The 19,982-nt window shown below is 38.9% G+C and overlaps 1 protein-coding gene and 2 pseudogenes across 1 annotated transcript; all 3 read left to right on the forward strand.

The window, feature by feature from the left end:
- Positions 1–2,100: 2,100 nt before the first annotated feature.
- LOC136279648 (52 kDa repressor of the inhibitor of the protein kinase-like) lies at positions 2,101–3,424 on the forward strand (annotated as a pseudogene).
- A 1,555-nt stretch (positions 3,425–4,979) lies between these two features.
- Positions 4,980–9,911, forward strand: LOC136279649 (probable serine/threonine-protein kinase DDB_G0271682; annotated as a pseudogene).
- A 3,604-nt stretch (positions 9,912–13,515) lies between these two features.
- Positions 13,516–19,656, forward strand: LOC131797682 (uncharacterized). The gene is made up of 3 exons (XM_059115347.2): positions 13,516–13,909; positions 16,821–17,699; positions 17,867–19,656. Exons 2-3 carry the CDS (start codon positions 16,866–16,868, stop codon positions 18,134–18,136), a joined length of 1,104 nt encoding a protein of 367 aa, XP_058971330.2. The 5' UTR covers positions 13,516–13,909; positions 16,821–16,865; the 3' UTR covers positions 18,137–19,656.
- The last annotated feature ends 326 nt before the right edge of the window (positions 19,657–19,982 follow it).

Below are 19,982 nucleotides of genomic sequence, written 5' to 3' on the forward strand. Positions count from 1 at the left end.
TCAAGCCATTGCTTTGAGGCAGCAAGAGAAGTCCTGTCAGCCACTTTTACGACGTTTCTATTTGAGTTTGGTATTGGAAATACTCAGCTAATCCGAAGTAGATCGTTAAAATTAGAAATTGCGATGCCTTTCCCATATCGAGTCCACGGAGAAGAACATCTTTTATTCTGAAATAATTATTTTCATTTTTGCAAGAACGGATAAAGTAAATTTTTCAGGATCATATGTTTTATTTTCTTTATTATTTTAGGGTTTCCCAATACACATAAATAGATTCCATCCAAGAAAATATGCGTTCCTTCGGAAAATCTGAAAGTCTGTTTACAAAATTGGAAAGATACTACCGCAAGTGCTAATGGTTAAATACACCGGAAGTAAATATATTTGATGATTTGTATTCCCTGTTCTACTTCTATCACAGTCCTATGGAGTCCGATGGACACGAATAGATTAATTTACATGGGCATGTGTAGAACACATATCTACATCACAATTTATTAAAGAAAACGGAAAGATAGATGTCCGCTTGTTCTTCGATTACTATGTCGACTCACTCGAAGTGAGCTGTTTCGCTTAATAACTTTCAGGACCTGATACAATATTTATTCATTTCGCTCGGTTAGGTTGCGTGCTTGTAGCGGACTGTCATCATAGTTTAGTAAAGGACAGCTGCACTTGCTTCTGACCGCGGAGAGTTGTTTCGCCTTGCGGCTTAGGGAACGGGGCAAATTTCATGTACACTTCACTATCTATGTGGAGCGCCGTTTCGCTTAAAGACTTAAAAAACGAGGTTTATTTTAGGAGATCAGAGCTTGAAATGAGCTGTTTTATTGCATGGCTCAAAGAAAGCGGTATATTTTGGTTTCTTAGTCATAGCTTCTGAGGGAAACCATTCCACCACAAGAGCAGAAATCATTTTTTCGATGAACTCTCCTCTGAGTAGATAAGCTTTGTCACATGCCATGTGCAGACTGTAAACTTAGCAATAGCTATCATTCAAATTCATCATCATTTTCATTATAGCATTTATCATTTTTATTATTATTATTATTATTTGTGATCATCAATGCTATTAGTTCTTTTCGATAGAATTCTTGTCGTTTTTTAAACAGTATGAAGTGGTTTAGCTTCAACACGCCAAAATTCTGCACTAGATGAGCACTATTTACTTTCTTGCTGGGAAGAGAAGGAGAAGAGGAACTCAGAAAGAGAGTTCATATGCGGGATGGGTCAGGCACTAACAAGGTTAAACTATTGGAGAGCACGAGATGATTATCTAAGAGATGAATTAAGAGCGAAAGAGGCGGAAATCAGAGAACTTAGACGAGAAATCAATAGAAAAGAGGAGAGAATTAGAGAAGAAAGAGACGCAACAGTTTCAGATATGACATGGTTTGATGCTATTCTGGTTTAAAAAATTAATGAATGTCACTGAGAAGCTACAATTCATAGACCCAACGTTTTGACACTCCTGTCTAGTGCCTTTATCAGGGGTGGTCTAAACGCTGCAACAAGAGGTCCTTGTATACGCCCACTAATTAGCTGCCCTTTTTTCTGACAAGGTGCAAATAGGCGTCAGGAAGTAAGCCATCATCACGATTGAAAGGAACGTATGCGGAGTTGATATGCCAGGCGTCCAAACAAAGGTGCAATTTACATACAACGGCACTTCGTATCAACAGGTTATTAGTCGAGCTTGATTGCTCGAGCAATGACTTGGTCGAACTACAAACGCCCTAATATAGTTAAATTTCTTATTGGAATCACCTCCCAAGAAGTCATATCCGTCATATCTAAGGCAAGGGGGAGGGGGGGGGGGGGAGAAAGGTATGTGACAAACATGTCACTGAAAACATTATTAAAGAAAATTGCTACCAGGGAAAATTTTTTTTTAGCTGAGAGAAGCTTTGATATTGCAGATAACGTTGGATTTTCATAGGTGGATCTAGGCAAGGGGTTGAGGGGGTTGGAACCCCCCCTTTGAGGAGCATTTGTAACTTGTTATTTGTTTTATTCTTCCTAAATTAATTATAAATAAAATTTTTTGACATAGCTTTTCCACTTCCACCATTCGACTGCTTGTCAAGTTATGAAAAGGTAATGTACATTTCGCGAAACGTGTATGCGTCAAAAATTAAGGAGAATCTTACAGCAGAGCTAAGGACTGAGGACCTTCCTTTCACGATCATAGCTGATGAGAGTACTGATCCACACTCAAACCAGGAGATCTTATCTATATGCTTGAGGTTTGTAGACCAGTCTTCGCCAAACGATCATCATGTCAAAGAATGCCTGATCAATTTCATGCATTTGGAACGAACAAATGCCACCATGATTTCAAGAAAGATTTTGGAATCTCTCTCTGATCCATCTACTTCTTTGGATCCTGGCAACATCCGTGGTCAGGCATATGATGGAGCTTCCGTTATGTCAAGTGGAAAGGAAGGAGTGCAGGTCAAGATAAAAGAGATCAGTCCGTTCGCTCTTTTCACACATTGCTACGCTCACTGCCTGAACCTCTCCATCGCAGCATCATGCAAAATGTCCGAAGTGCGAAATTTGGTTAATTTTGGTCTGATTAACGAGGCATATCTATTTTTAAATAACAGCCCAAAGCGACAGCAGCTGTTTGAGTTGACTCTGAAAGAATACCTGCCTGAGAATTCCCACAGTAAGCCTCCAAGTCTATGCAAGACACGCTGGGTGGAAAGACACACGTGCTTAGATCTTTTCCTGGAAATGCATAAGCTCCTAGTCTCCTTTCTAGATGCTGTTATTTCCTCCCACGAGTGCCCAAGCTTGAAATCGTCTACTGAAGCTGGAATTGGGACAAAGATACTATCACAAAAGCTCAGGGACTGAAAGCCTCTTTGTTGTCATTCCAGACCGTAGTGGTTTTTATTGCGACTAAGAATATTCTTGATGAAGTCAAAGCTCTTGCATCAAAGCTGCAGAAATGGGACCAAGATATTTTTGAAGCTTAACATCAAGTCCGTTAGAAAAACATTGACAGCGACTTTCAAGTTTGGTACAAATATTAGACCTTGCTGAGAAATTGGGAATTGTTGAAGCTAGTCCCAGAAAGACAAGCATACAGAGGAATTGCTCAAACATTCCCAGTTGTAACCCAATTGATCATTACAAAAAATCTGTGGCTATTCGCCTTCTTGATTCTTTAATTATTATAATGCAAGACCGATTTTCTGACGAAGATCGCCACGCCCGTCACTTCCTTTATCTAGTACCCTCAATCATAATTAATAACACCTTGGAGCTATCTGAAGCAACAGAAGGCATGTTGTTCTGGGAGAATGACCTTCCATTTCCCAAATCCCTTGGGAATGAGCTGCGAAATGTGCCATATCTAGAAAGTACTAGTAAAGTATTGAAATGTCGTCGTATCTCAATCTTAAGTCCAAGTTAATTTCATGTTTAAAACTTTGACTATTTTGGCCATTTGATTACAGTGTTCGCGTTTGAAAATGAGTACGTTAATGTTTAGGAATTCTTGTTAAACTTGACACGGATGATAGTGCACTGTCAGTTTTAGTTCTGCTTTAAATATCACTGAATGTATTTTGCTTTCTATTATGCAGTTTTCGCACAAGTTCGGGAGTAACTGTGGAGTAAGCGACACAAGTCCCAGTCTCACGGCAGGTTGTGTAAACACGGGGCATTTCAATAGCAACCACATATTTGACAAAATTACCTTTCGCTCTTGCTTGATATGAGTAGTAGGTTTTCTCGGTAATAATTGAAGATTCCTAGAAAGTTCAGTAGAATAATTCGTGACAGAAGCAGGAAGTGGAATGAAAATCGCGACTCATCAGTGAATCTGAGAAGGAGGTGAGTTTGCACAGTATATTTGATAACTTATGGAGCAGAACGGTTTTATAATAACTCCATTCAAGCCTCGAATCGACATGTCTCAATTGCTCTTAAAGGGCCATTTCTGCTTCGATGCCACGCACCTTTCTGTAGCGACACAACAGACCTTTTAAAATCAAACCGACCAATTTCCTCAAGTTTGATTGATTGTCACGCTAAAGTGTTATAAACCTATCTGCAGTAACAAACTTGAGGTACCTGCTTCACCCCAAGGTCTCAAGCAGAATGATAACATTAAGCTGAGGTCTTTTTTCTTAATTTAGATACTATATCGATAGAAGAAGAAGATTTCTACCGCTTTTAGAGACGATATACTCTCCGCGTACATGTTAGTTATCAATGCCGTGACGGTCAAGAGACTTAAAGCCGCCGAGGATAACATACGCCAGCAAGGGTAGATTGTATTTTGAAACTGTTTTGCTGGAAAATTTCATAATTCAATAATCCATGAGTTCATTTTGTGCGCTATTTATATTAATACCTTAAGTTTTGATTCAAACTAAATTTTTTCTTAAAACTGTTATCAATGTAAATTTCTCTCATTCCTGCATCTAAGCAAAAAAATCCTTTCCACAAAGAGGGTGACGGATTGCACTTTATCCACAAAAAGGGTGATGGGTTGTTATTGCAAACCTGTCGAGCTCAGTCAAGTCTCTTTTGGTGCCTAGTTTCAGATTTGGTTTTGTTTTGACTAAATGATATTTTTCCAGTAACGGGGTTAAGCCGGCTAAAGCCGAGTGAGTTCCATAAATCTATTAGAAATGACTCTGCTAACACTGGTTATTTCAACTCAAAGCTTTTTCAGCTAGGCAGTTTTCACCAAAATTACTTGCAATTTACTAGTGCAGCTTCCTGATCAATTTTTCTTTCCACCAGAGGCGCATAGTATGCTGGTCTGTTTTCATGATAATTCACGGTTCTGAGACCCGCCACACCCCTACCCATACTTTTATTCAGTTCCCCTCCCCCTTCAAATATAAGGTCATTTGACGGTGTCAGTATTGTTTTTTTGAAAGATTATCACTTGTGTGCTCTCTAAAAAGTATGTGGATAACATTCCCTCTTTTCGCCTTCCTGGTAACAAATTCAGCATGACTGCGAGTTATATTCTCATTCAAAATATTAAGGAGTGCGCCCTCTTTAAGGGACATGTTTACCACGCTTCTAAAAAGTTGCGAGGCAAATAATTAGAAAGAGGAACGATACTCCAGAAAGATCCAAATGACAAAGCGCGGTTCCGAGTCGTTGAGGCCCCTGGCAACGAAGTCTTCTTCGACAGGAGTTGTGTCGAGGGCCTTGACGATAAGTTAGAACTCCTTCCAGACGCATTAGCTGAAGCCCTTTTGGAGATTATTTCTCTGGAGGAACGACTTCGGTTTTTCAACCGAGAAACAAGACAGGTAAGTCATTTTCCACTGATAAAGACAGTAAGAGTTGATATGTCAGTTGCGATGCATTAATCTGGGAGATCAGACTTTGAAGCAATTACAGCTGTGGATGCTTTGAATTGTAATTGAAAGCAAAATTTATGAGTCAGCCCATTTAGAACGATGGCTCCAATTAGATCAAATGTTTCCGATTGCACTTCGTTAAGGAATGTTATAACTAATAGTACATGCTTCTTCATCACAAATATCTAATAATAATCAAACCGTAAAGATCTCGCCTTTTCCTGCAAATACGAAACAGACAAGCGTAAAATTAGAAAACAAAACATGATTGTTAGGCTGGCATAAAGGTTAAATCTCAAGGGATTCTGGTTGAATGAAAATTACAAAGAGATGTCTGTTGCATCACGAAACGAACATTTATCGCTTAGATCCAAATTGTGTCCCGCTGTAATCCAGGCCATAAAGTTTTTAACATGGTGATGAGTTTCGAATAATTTGCATTTTATGTGAGTTGATTGCACATTTTTCACTTGCGTGTTTACTCACGAGCATTCAGTTATAACATGTTAGATGACTTGACTGGTTTTCATTTCAAGTGATCTGTAACGGTTGATATCTTAGGAATCGTGTGTCGAAATGAAATGCATTCATCTCCACTCAACGTTCTTTTCAGTTGACCTCGGTGTTTCTATTGACTTTATGTACAGAATCTTCATGAGAAATTTGGAGATGTCCTCCAAGCCGGATTCTATCGTCTTATAACTTTGTGAAAAATTGAACGTAATCAGTTTGATGCAAATTGTATACTCTTGTTGTGTTTCTATTTAAGTAGCCCATTAATAACCTTTTGCGTCTGTTAATCGATGAGCGAAACAATTTAGTTTAGTATTTTTCTGCAGCTCCCATTGCATATGTTATCCGGCTAACTGAGAAAACAACAAGTCAGAGGATAGAAGAGGCTGTTATCCGTTTTGTCAACGGTGTGAACGTACAAAAAAAAAATCTGAGTTGCCCACGAAGCATCGAATCTTCAGATTTCGTGCTCTGCTGCCCTGGGTTCTTAAATTATCCTGAGCCCACAAGTAGCAAATTTATGCACATTTTATTCAACTAAATAGAAATGTCGAGTTGCCTATAAAGAGGGCACCGTCAGTTTTGACTGAATGTGATATACGTTTCCTTTAGCCCTTTTCTAAATCCTCTCCAAAGTTTTGAATCAGCCAATATTCAGATCAATATTTCACAGATATTTGATTCAAGATCAGCCAGCAGAACAAACAAACAAATTTGCAACAAAGCACAGGATCTCAAAACACATAAGGAGGGGTGTATGACTCAGATCAAACCAGTACAAGTTGCAAAAAATTTAATTAAACCCAGTTATCAGAGAAACCAAGAGTTAAGCATAGGTTTGCTTTCAGGAAAGCAATCGGAAGGACACTTACTCAGATGCTGAACTTTTGAGACCGAGAGCACCTTCTACAGAAGGTATGTAGGATGCTATCGAAGATGTAATTTCAATCAGATAGTGAGTGTATGTAAGCGGAATAGTATAGAATACAACTCTCTCTGTCTAGCTTAACGGAATTAGCGCCATAACAATTAAATTTCCGACGATGATTATTTTTGTATATCGATGTTTCGTGTATTTAAACATTCTGCTATGCTTCGAAATTCAACATTTGTCAATGTTATTCATGTAACTTTACTTGGTGAATAATTTTTTCATATTCAAACTCTCTGATATGTTTTGAAATTCACATGTGATCTTTTTAAGGCGACTCTACTTCCCCCATCCCCCCCTTCACCATTGAACAATCCCATTTGCTTTACTCTAATCTCAGATGCTGACGGGGGGAGATCACCCAGAAGTAGACGGTCAGAATCTAGATTTTTTTGACAGATGAGATGCTTGGGGAAGATGCGTGGGGAAATGTTCTCCTGGGAAGATTCAGAGGCTGCAAGGTAGCTGTGAAACAAGTTCACAGCTTGGTTCTCTCCCCCTCTTCCAGATCCTCATTTCTAAGAGAGATGAAGATTGCTTCAAGATGCCGCCACCCTTATTTGCTGCAGTTCATTGGGGCAACAAACGATGAAGGTACTCCTTTGCTTGTCACAGAATTAATAGAAACCAGCCTGAGAGCATTGTTAAATCTCGAGTTTCAACCTCTCTCTGACTCAGGGATCTCCATTATCTCTTTGGATGTAGCACTTGCTCTTAATTACTTGCACCAAACGAAGCCTCTACCCATTATCCACCGCGATCTCAGCAGTGCTAATGTGTTGCTATGGCGCAATGGTCTGCAATGGCGGGGCAAAGTGTCAGATTACGGAACCGCTAACTTCATGCAACAGACCATGACTGTTGCCTCTGGTGCTATGATATACAGTGCGCCAGAAGGACTCACTTCAAATCATACAATTAAGGTTGGTTGATGTACATTCATTAAATTATTGAACTAAACTTTCTTTGAGCCAGTTTCACTGAGTTATATCAGTGCCCACTGCTTCCAAATCTGCTCTGACAAGTGATAACATTATCGAAGAAATGAGCTTTTTGTCTAAAAACCCACAACCTCCGTCATAGTTTTTCGAAACAACCCATTCGGCTCACCATATTTATTGTTTTTTCAAGGGGTCCAATCGAAAGGGGAAATGTTTCAGCAGTTGTGAAAAGGATTGTATGACCTTAGCTAAAGTTATTCAGCTAATTTGGAACGTCAGTTTGTAATCGTAAGCTGTCCCTACTAGGTTGAGAGATTTCGGGAAAACTTTTTTCTGGAGGGACATGATTTTCATGAAAATTACTGACCACGTTTTTGTCCACATCCTAACCTTATTGCTCATGATCCTATTTCCTCGAATAACCTTGACATGGCTTAAAATGCTTCAATACAAGGAACAGAAGATTTTCTGTAATATGTAGCTAATAATGTCAGGTGACATGCATGGATCAACTGACTACGCTACAAATAGCATGTGGTATTCGTTTATTCGCTACTACATCAGTTTTGTAAGAAAAATTGGCTTTTGATGTTGTTGTCGTCAGATTGATGTGTACAGTTTTGGAGTTCTCCTCTGTGAGATGTGCACGCGGAAATTGCCGGATCCTGACCAGCGAGAGGAACAAATATCCCAAGTGACAAACCAAGAGTTTAAAAGCCTCATACAACGTTGCGTGCAGCCAAACCCTGGGCAGCGACCTGATATGCAGGAAATCACTTCTGAACTAGAGGCCTTGTTTGACCCTCCGTCAGAAAGGGAAGGCGATATACCATCAGTTGGAGAGATAGAGCTGATGTTAAGAAGTGCTGCTGTAGGAACTAGAGATAAAGATCAGCCAAGGGATATACATCAAGAAGCAAATGAAACGCACACGACGAGCAGCATATATCCAAGTCGAGAAATACCCGACTGGATCATCCCACGTGGCCAAATTGAGCTGACAGGTCAATGGCTTGGCAGAGGATCAATGGGAAGGGTCTTTGAGGGCAAGTACAATGGCTGTGCCGTAGCCGTGAAGCAAATCCACGAGACTCTCCTTTCTCCTGACAGCCGAAGTTCGTATGAGCAAATGATAGACGTGGCTTCAAGATGCCGCCACCCTTGCTTGCTACAGTTTATCGGAGCAACTAACGATGAAGGATTTCCTTTGATTGTGACAGAACTCATGGAAACAAGTCTAGAATCATTGTTAACCTCACGATCTCTCTCAATAAAAGAAATCTCTTTTATTTCCCAGGATGTAGCTGGAGCATTGAGCTACCTCCACCACAAACTACCGTCTCCAATTGTCCACCGGGACGTTAGCAGTGCCAACGTGTTGCTTTGGCGGCAAGGTCACCAGTGGAGAGGGAAACTGACCATTTCCATTGCTACAACTTTCCAGCGGGAAACCATGACAACTGCTCCAGGTGATATGAAATACCAGGTGATATGAAATACAGTTCACCAGAGATAATCACTTCAACACAAACTGTGAAGGTTGGTAATAATTTGTAATTTAACAGACAGTGCAATATACCATACGGTTTGAACCCCAAATGTCACAACTGATCGTGCGGTTTGGAAGTCTGAGTGAGGGTAAGATCAAGTGCTCTGCATGGTTTCGGATCCAAAAGCCATTTGCTGAAATGCAGGAAAATATTTTGCGGTTTTTTTGACGTTGAAATAATCCTCCACTGGAACATAGTTGCATTTCGTTAATAGCCCTCAAAATCGTCAACGATTTCTTTAGTTATTTTGAGTTATTATTAGTTTACCCTTAACGTTTTTGTGATATTGGCATTAATGTAGATCCAGCATTGCGCACAATTTGGCCTACTGCCCATTAAGAGTAAGTGAGTGAATTTATTTTTTATGTTTTGATCAGGTGGATGTCTACAGTTTTGGTGTTCTTCTGTGTCAGATGTGCATCCGTGAATCTCCGGGTCGTGAAAGGCGTAGCCAACAAGTCGAAGTGGTGACCAACCAGGCGATTCAAGACTTGATAAAGGCATGTTTGGAAACGGATCCTGAGGATCGACCAGGCATCGAGAGAATCGTTAACGAGTTGGGCTAGGGCAAGCCCCATTTATTTCAGAAAGGTCAAACCTCATTCATATCGAGTCGGTTTTGCAGTTGCAAGCGTAATCAAAGCCAGAGAAATAACAAGTTTAGGGTTATATCCTTACAGACAAACGTTTTGTAGCATTGAAAATGAATCAGATACGTTTTGACAAAATGATAGTTGCAAAATCTTGCTATCTTTTGTATCGGTTGAACGAATAACAACATAACCTGAAAGAAAACAGTCAAGTTTTCATAGTGATTTAAAAGTTAAAACCTGTTCTACTATAAAAAATCATTAATCTAATTTAGTCCTTTGATCATGTAAGTGCAGTCAACAAGGTTCATAGGACCGTATGACTCATCATAACAGTGAGAAATATCCATAATTACCATCATCCAACCTGATATACCTGCAACTCGTTCAAATTTTGCTTTTTGTTTCTAAAACTTACCTTTTTTGTGCCATTGAGCTCGGGGCTCCTTAGTCGAGGATTATATTTTTAATTTTTGTGTAAATTTTGTACTTTTTTGCAGCCTTAGAATGTTTCATGGGTTGCAAATTCGAGAACCTCGGGAGTGCCGTTAAGGCCCTATATATCAGACATTTAGACCAGATAGACGCTTCGGAGAGCTTTGAATATGATAGGCTATTTATTCATCTCAGGTCATTTTGTTTTAGAGCATACTTGACCTTTTTAGGATGTTGTACACCAAATGTCTTTTTTTGTTGTAGAGAGAGTGAAAGAAAGTCTAAGAGGGATGAAAGAAGTTGAACTTGTGTCTGAACCTGGCCATTTTTCTTTTATAAAAGCAGAAAACTCTCAAGGTCAAGAAAAAAAAAGAACAAAAGGCACGTTTTCCACCTGTGTTTTGAAGTCAAGTTTAACATTTTTTTTATTATTTATTTACCCACGCTACATCTAGGAGCGATAAATTTTTTTTTCTATTCTTTAAAAGTTTAAAATGTGATTCTTTGTCGCTGTTATGCGGATTAGCAGCCTAGAACAGCGAGAGCAAAGAAATGTATTCGTAGCTTAAACCTTTGATAGCTTCGGAAAGTGATTTTCATAATACTAACAAGCCAAGCCAATTGGAATGTTTTTAGCTGCCAACCAAAATTGTAAAGAATATATTGGCATACTTAAGGAGTAGTCTCGGCTTATTAAACTCTTATTGCAGCTTCCCCGGATTTTTGCATATTTCGCCTTTGGTTAGTCAATACAGGGATAGAACGGAAGAAAAATGAACGCGAGCGTGTTTATCATTGTATGTTCTAGTAGCGTCAACTGTGAGGAATGTAAGTAATTCTATTTCATAAGAATGAGCACCATTTTGGACTTAACGAAGGAAAATGATTTATTTGTAACACCGACTCGCGAACATCTTTGAATCGAGTTTGAAGGACTTTTTAAGTATGACCAGAAAGATGTTTGAGTTTTTGTTTGCATTGTAGTACTGCAATTCAACCATTTATAAGTATTAAAAGTATTGTACATGTAAGTAAATTTTAAATTTTTAGCTTGTGTGAAATGAGAAACATTTATTTAGTGTATTTTTCCTGAAATTTCACGCCGATAAACAGCAAGGTTAGGAGACGTCATGCAACCAAAGATCTGTAGCGATCACTGAAATTTCGAAAATGCGATCCTAAAGTGCAAAGAGAGAGAGAGAGAGCAGCTTCTAGGGCGCGTGAATTGTTGTCTTTGCCTCAGTAGAGGCACCAATTTTAAACGCCCATTAACCCTTTTACTCCCAGGTCAAATTTGTAATTCTCCTTACTGTCAACAATACAATTCTTATAATGTTAGTTCAGAGAATTTAGTATTGGATCAACTAATTATCCCCAAATTGATTTTTTCTTTATTCTCATCACTTACCTGGTTAATACTGTATTGATATTGTAAAGAGAAATTTTTTCTTGGTCACTCATGGGAGTTAAAGGGTTAACAACAGGCATGTCCAGTGACACTTCCGCTACCACCATGGTCATGTAATGGTGTTCATTCAAAACCAGAACAAAACGAAGCCATCTGAAATAGCTTAGCTAAACCCTTACACGGACCGTCTTGAAAAAACGTGTCTCAACTGTCCGCCATTACAGCCGGCAGCTGGTGTAACCCTCCCTACTTTGTAAACGTGTTGGCCAGAATAAGAGGAAAGAGATATACGAATGTTAGATAGGGGTCACTTAAGGTTTACCTACCTTCTTGAAATAGGCCTTTAGTTTCATTTGATCACAATAATGAAATAAACTCAGCGAACAACTAATCGTGCTATTATCGAAGTTAGCCTAAACAGGCAGAGCGTGAAGCGAGAAACACTGGGAGTATGACTCTGTGGTAAAAATGTCTTTTCCAAATTGTGAAAAATTTCGTTCCATTTTGTTTATTTTAACATCATTATTTTTTTGTAAGATATTTACAAAGGCAGCTCTACTCTAAAAAACAACATTCTGATCCAAAAGTATTTGTTACTCAGCTTAATTTGAGATATGTCTGCGATTTATCCAGAACACCATGGTTACTATACTGTAGAAATTCCCGTCTAATCCTGTTTTGTTGAGGAATCTATTTCATCTCACATACAAATGTCTTGCAAGTTAATCCTCGGACGCTCGCGATAAAAGCCTTCTTCTCCCAGTGAATTATTTGCATGTTTACTGGCTTGGGCACCCCATCTACGGGTTTAAGGTCTGCTGAATTATGTCACTAAAACCTCCAGCTACTTGAAATATGATCCAAGATGTAGAAAGAGAAATGTCCTGTTGAGCACAACGAGACGAGGACGAAAATTTTGTTCTCTAGGGTACAGAAATTCAACATTTGAATCAATTCTCCTGAAGAAACATGAAAGGTAAAGGATTAAAGTTCATCGGGAGTATACTTCCGAACCCAGTATACAAGATCCGGAGCTCAAGTTTGATTGATTGTCACGCTTTAAGAAGAAGAGACATAAACATTTATTTTATGAGCTCTTATGTGCTATAATGATATATCCGCAGTAATGACCTTGAAGTGCCCACTTGACCATATGGTCTAATACAAAAGGATTCTGTTCGCTAAGCAGAGGTTTCCTTTGTTTTTCGCTCTGAGTGTCGGTCGATTGTTTTTGATATCAACTCGCAGTTATGCTATGCAACGCTTGTTCGAACTTTTTTCTCGTGTCATCGAGAATAGTTCGGTTTTTTTATCTGTAGTTTGACACCAGATCTTGACACCTATCAGTTTTAGCGATATCCTTCGCTAGTAACAATCGAACTTGTTGTTGAAATTTTGCCTAGAGTTATTGTGACTAAGTGACCGATGGTAAGGCCAAAAGGCTGATAGGCAAGTCCTCTGAACCATTAACCAGATTTTGATTATTTCCAAAAACAGTATGCATTTCCTTGGTTGAAAACTTTCAATATTTGAAATTGGAAACTATGCAGGCTTCCAGAAGCAAGCATATTTCGTATTCCAACGCTACGACAAAGCTTTAAAAAATAACAACGAAATTATTAGTTTAGAGTTGTTAATAAGTGCGAATCACTTGCCGCTTTCTGATCGATTTTTCGTTTTACTTGAGGTGCAAAGCATTTGAGTCTGGAGTAGGTATGTTAATTCACGGCTCAAAGACCCACCCCACCCCCCCCTTTACATTTGTTTAGCCAACCCCTCCCCCAATAGGGTGTCAGTTATATTCCCAGTATTGTGTTTTTGAAAGATTGTCACTTGCTTACTGTCTGAAAAGTGTATGGATAACACTCGCTCTTTTTGCGATGTTAAAAACGAATTCAGCATGACTGTACATTACCTTCTCATTCAGGACATTAAGGAATGCGCCCTCTTTAAGTGACATGTTTTTCATGCTTCTACGAGGCAGTGATGCAAAAAATTAGAAAGAGTAACGAGGCTAAAGGAAGATCCAGGTGACAAAACGCGATTTGTTGTCGCTGACACAACGAAGTCGTCTTCGATAGGGACTGTGTTGAGGGCCTCGACGATAATTTGAAACTCCTTAAACACGCTTTAGCTGAACTGTTTTTGGAGACTCTTTCTCTTGAGGAACGACTACAGTTATTCAACCGACAAACAGAACAAGTAAGTCATTTCCACCGATAAATACAGTAAGAAATTCAATATAAGTTGCCATCCATCAGTCTGGGATATCAGACTTTGCAGCAAATACTTCTGTGGGCGCTTTCAGTTCTACTGACTCGGAAATAAGCAGCAGTGAAAGGTTTGGGCATGAAAATTGTTCTGTCGGCAGACATGATACTTGACGACTGGAGTGTTAAATCAGGAAGTAGAAATAATGAGTCAGCCCATTAGGAACAATGGCTTCAATTAAAATCAACTGGTTCTGATCACACTTTTTCTTACAAAGTTGTAACATGCAACATATGCTTTTCCTGTACAAAAATGTAATAACAAATGAAATGGTTATGATCTCTCCTTAAACTGATAATAAGAAACAGACAAGCGTAAACGAATACGACTCATGATTGTTAGGACGGTACAAAGGTTAAAGCTTAATTAAGGATTCTGGTTGAATGAAAACTACAAAGATGCTTGCCGCATCACGATGTGTGCATTTATCGTTTAGAACCAAGTTGCATCCCGTTGCAATACATGCCATTAAAATTTTAAGATGGTTGTTACTTGGGAGACCGCTTATATTTCAGTTGAGTTGACTGCGCATTTTTCTCTTGCGTGTTTACATTCAATCGTATCGCATCGTATCTTATGGCTCGGCTTTCATTTCGATAAGCGATAAATAGCACCTTCAGAATTATGCGGCGAATTGAATTGTAATTATCTCCAATTTAACGGTCTCCTTTCCATCTACGCTAGCTGCTACACATTCCCTTGTCACTTAGTTAAAAGAATTTGGTATTAGATCAAGATGACAACTTCTACCTGATAAGTTTGAGTATCCTCATTACCTGTTTGCTGGATAATGTATGGATATTATTGGGAGAAGTTGAATGTTGATCATCGCCGGGAGTTAACGGGTTAATCGTTTGCCTCACGATGTAAGAGTCGGTCTAATCAATCGTGTAATGATACGCGACGTTTCAAATGTTATACTGCAGGCCTTCGTCAGTCAGGCGACAACTGAAGACTCGCAGCATAGCGGTTGAAATGTCGCGATCGATACACGATTGAAAAGACTGACTCTTACATCGTGAGACAAACATTTAAACATTCAGTTATCCATAAAACCACGACGAACAACGACACTCTCCGTAAAATTTAAATATGTTTTTGAAGGCAGATTCCACAGTCTTGACTTACTGAACAATTGGACTTGATCAGATGCAAAATATTTACTTTAGTTGTAAGGATGTTTTGTACTTACAGCGATCCATTTTAGACCCTTGCCTCCTTATTCAACGCGCACAAAAATTTAGCTTAGGATTTTCCAGAAGCTACATCAATTTGGATCGTGACCGAACTTCTCGTTCACTCTTAACTAAGAGGTTTTTGAAAAAAAAACCCTTGGCTTTTGGGTCACTTGGGCTCAAAATAGCCTTCGAAAGCGTTACTGCCACTATCAAAGCTCTTTTGACAAACAGTCAAGTGGCCTAGTTATTTAACACTCAGAGTTATGAAACGTAACACTCGGGCGAAAGTCGCCCCACAGCAGAATTTGTCAGGGAAACAATTGAAAAGACCACAAATGAAATTTTCCAAGTCTTTATTAAAAATAATGTCTGGCTTTGTTCTGTGTGATTATCTCTGCGGATTCAATCGTGATGCCAGACCGCGTCAGGCCTGATGTGACACGCATCCTGCTAGGATTAGCAGAGTCGAAAGTGTAATGTTTGTAGATAGAACTAAGAGAGATGGTAAGTTTTGAGCTCGGTAAAAAATAAGAGAAATATGTTTTCGTCTTGCCACGAGCGTGGAACAAAGAAAAAATTCTGAGTCCCCATCAGGAATCCAACCTCAGACCTTCGGATTCAGGCTTGTTTTGAAAGAATTATTTTCATTTTGCAAGAACAGTTAACGTCAATTTTTCAGGATCACGTGTTTGATTTTCTATATTATTTGAGGGTTTTCCAATACACACAAATAGATTCCATTGGAGAAAACACGCTTTCCATTGGAAAATCGGAAGTCTGTCGGTAAAATTGGAAAGATGCTACCGGAAAGGCTAATGATTAAATAAATCATTAGTCAACATATTTGATGATTTGTATTCACTGTTCTACTTCTTTCGCAGTCCGATGGAGTCCGATGGACACGAATAGATTAATTTACATGGGCATTTTTGTGCAGAACACATATCTGCATCACAATTTATTGAAGAAAACGGGAAGATATATGTCAGGTGGTTCTTCAATGTCTGTGTCGCGCGCTCGAAATGAGCTGTCTCGAATGAAAACTTCGAGAATCTTATATTTTATTTGTGCATTTTGTTTGGCTAGGTTGCGTGCTTGTAGCGGGCTGTCATCATAGCTTTATAAAGGACAAGAAATTTAAGTCAATAGCACTTGCTTCTGATCTGCGCTTGCAAAGAGCTGCCTCGCCTCGCGGCCCAGAGAACGGGGCATATTTCACGTAAATTGTAGTGTCAAGCGCCGTTTCGCTTAAAGACTTAAAAAACGAAGTATATTTCAAGAGATCGGCGCTTGAAATGAGCTCTTTCGTTTCAAGGCTCAAAGAAAGCGGTATATTTTGGTTTCTTAATAATAGCTTCTGACAGAAACCATTTCACGTCAAGAGCAGAAATCATTTTTTTCGGTGAACTCTCCTCTGCGCAGATAAGCTTTGTCACATGGCATGTGCAGATTGTAAACTTAAAAATTGCTATCATTCAAACTCATTATCATTTTCATCATAGCATTTGTCATTATTATTACTATCATTATTATTTGTGATCATTAATGCCTTTCTATTAGTTCTTTTCGATGGAATTCTCGTCGTTTTTTAAACAATATGAAGTATTTTAGCTTTAAAACGCCAAAATTCTGCACTAGATGAGCGCTATTTACTTTCTTGTTAGGTAGAGAAGGAGAAGAGGAACTCAGAAAGAGAGTTCATATGCGGGATGGGTCAGACACTAACAAGGTTAAACTTTTGGAGAGCACGAGATGAATTAAGAGATACAGAGGCGACCATCAGATACCTAAGACGAGAAATCAATAGAAAAGAGGAGAGGGTATCAGAATTAGAGAGAATTAAAGAGGAAAGAGACGCAACAGTTTCTGATCTAAGAACACAACTGAATGAGATGGACCGGCGAAATATTGAACTCAGGCAAGAGCAAATATCTTCTCAGAGCCAACAGCTACAATTGAGACCAGAAGTAAAAAAAAATCGTGACTGGGTTATAAATCGAAATGAAGTTCAACTAATGCGTAAAATTCTCGGAAAAGGAGCATGGGGGAGCGTGGTCCAGGGTAAATTTCGCTGCTGTGATGTTGCTGTAAAAGAAATGCATGATGTAATTGTGTCTCCTTACAACATACAACTGTTTGAAAGAGAAATCGACATGGCCTCGAGATGTCGCCATCCTTGTTTGTTGCAGTTTATTGGGGCAACGGCAGACGATAAGAAACCGCTCATGGTAACGGAACTCATGGACACAAGCCTAAGGAAACTATATGAAGATCACAAACTTACCGGAAAAGAAGTTTTCGTTATCTTTCTAGATGTGGCTCTAGCTCTAAACTACCTGCACCAAAACACACCCGAACCCATAATCCATCGGGACGTTAGTAGCGCTAACGTATTATTATGGAAAAAGGGAGAGCAATGGAGAGCAAAAGTTTCTGATTATGGTACAGCCAATTTTGTTCGCCAGAGCGTGAGTAACTACGCAGGCGCTGTACCTTATTGTGCACCGGAGATCGTTGATGAAACGCGATGTAACAGCTGTAAGGTAAGCATCTTGAAGTCAGTTTTCCTAAGTACTCTTTCCGCATTTTTAAAATTTTAACTGACGATAAGATGTTTTATTGCTTGATTTGCTCTTAAATATCAATAGCCCACCCTCAGAAAAGGAGCAGAAACGGATTAAGATACCTCTGAATTAAATTTTGTCTTTAGGTTGATGTCTATAGCTTTGGTGTTCTTCTTTGCGAAGTGTGCATCAGGGAACCGCCAAATCCTAATGAACGTCGTCGCCAAGTAAAGTTGGTAAGGGACGACGGATTTAGACACCTTGTAGATAGCTGCCTGATGGAAGCACCCGGTGACAGGCCAAATATGGAGGAGATAATAACTAAACATTTAAACCAAACTCTCCCTAGTAAAACGGCCTATCTTTACAGTAAGACCTTACCTACTGACGAATCACTGCCCGTTGTAAGTATTTAATCAGTCTTCGCGTTTGTTACATTGATTGTTACATTGAAACAAAGGTAAGAACGCGTTTAACTTGAAATCGAACATCCTGGTAGCAGGCAGACAGTCACATCTCTTAACAAGTGCTTTATTCGTTTTCGATCACTTTCGTAGAAATCGTAAACCGATGGAAAATGCGGTCTACTGCTTAGTTATAACACACACTTTCACAAATTTTTAAACGCTAAACTGCTCAGGATGGAATCGCAGAATCACAGCTCAGGTTAACAGCATTAAGTAAGGTTTGATAAGGTCATTATTAAGATCGATTTTTCATCTCTATACCTGAGAATTCCAAGTTACGGCCTTTGCATAACTTTTCAATAACTGCTAAAGGCTTAAGTGTTTTAAAATACAACACTTTTTTTTACAGCTGTTTTCATAGATGTTTGGTAGTGGTCAGATATTTTGCCTTGTTAGTTTTCAACAAAATCCAGAACAGTATTATGAAAATTTTGATCTCATATTTCGAAACTTTTGTTATTCTTGCGGTCTTATCGTCTCATTAACAGCCGCTTTTTGGAGGCGTCAAGGAATGACGCTCCCGGTCCTCAACAAAAGAACGTTGTTTTTTTTATCCTACCCAAAAAATAAATGGTTTTAAAGGAGACTGCAAAGCACAGATCGTTTCAGGAAAAACTTACAGTCGAACCTGTATAGGGTGGTCACCCTGTATTAAGCGGCCGGTTTTCAAAATCCCGAATCTGTTTCCCCTTTCAATCACTGTAATTTTCACCTCTATTGGACGCTTACCCCTATTAAGCAGTCGTGGTCACCTTTGAGTGAGTCCCATCGGCCTGTTTGTATCGTCTTTTGTCCGCGTTGAACGGTCACTTAAAGCGGGACCACTCAAATGAAATTTAGAATAATCTTTGAAGTAAAATTTAATACATATTTCTCTCCCGAAATCAGTGTAAGTATATATTTTTCGAGCAACTTTTTTTTGATTTAACGGTCAATTATGGCATAAAATGGCGTTTTTTTGGTTTTTATATTTCCGCTCTTCTATCCCCGCCATTTCCCATGGGTAACCGCTTAATACAGGTTAGACTGCACATGACGTCAGCTTCTGCTTTTGTTTTCAGAAACTTTTGTTCTTTGGTTATACGAGTGGCATAGAGATGGTTGTGCTTTTTGAAGTGCCGCTTTTGTTACCAAGGTCACCTATAAAAATTTACAAATATATTATAGGAAATAAACAATGATCAAACGAAATAAACTAGTGACGAGCGGCAAAGCAAAGATGACAAAGAATTTAGGTGGAATTTTCTATGTATAACCCGATCAGACAGTGAGCTGCGTGTTAATTTGTAAAATTTTTTGTTATTCTTGCGCAAGTATTTGAATAAAGTAATTGTAAATACTTACCCACTAAGCAAATAAGTATTCGAGCTTTTTTGAGGTATATCATTTGTAGAAACCATATTTATTATGGTGGCTGCTAACCTGATGTATTACTGCAGTTTAACTGGAGAAAAGTATTGTTAGCTTTGTACATGTAAATTGTAGATTTGAGTAGAATTAAAGCAATAGCTCTGAATGATAGCTTATGTGGGTTTCATAGATGCGTTGCGCTAACAAGGCCCTCAGGAGAGAAATAACATACATGTGGTGAGGACAGGCGTGGTCACAGAAGTGTGGCATGGAAGATGCCTTCGCAGGTGTGTCACGTGTTTCATTTAATGAAAGCACCATTACCAAATCAAAGCGGAATTCTAACGTTATCAGGATGGCTACCTGAGACGTTGATTATCATTCAACTTAAAACAAAACGGTGCCAATTAAAATCACTCATCTCAACACTTATTATATGCTACAA

Source organism: Pocillopora verrucosa, chromosome 3 (genome assembly GCF_036669915.1).
Source record: "Pocillopora verrucosa isolate sample1 chromosome 3, ASM3666991v2, whole genome shotgun sequence".
NCBI classification, from domain to species: domain Eukaryota; kingdom Metazoa; phylum Cnidaria; class Anthozoa; order Scleractinia; family Pocilloporidae; genus Pocillopora; species Pocillopora verrucosa.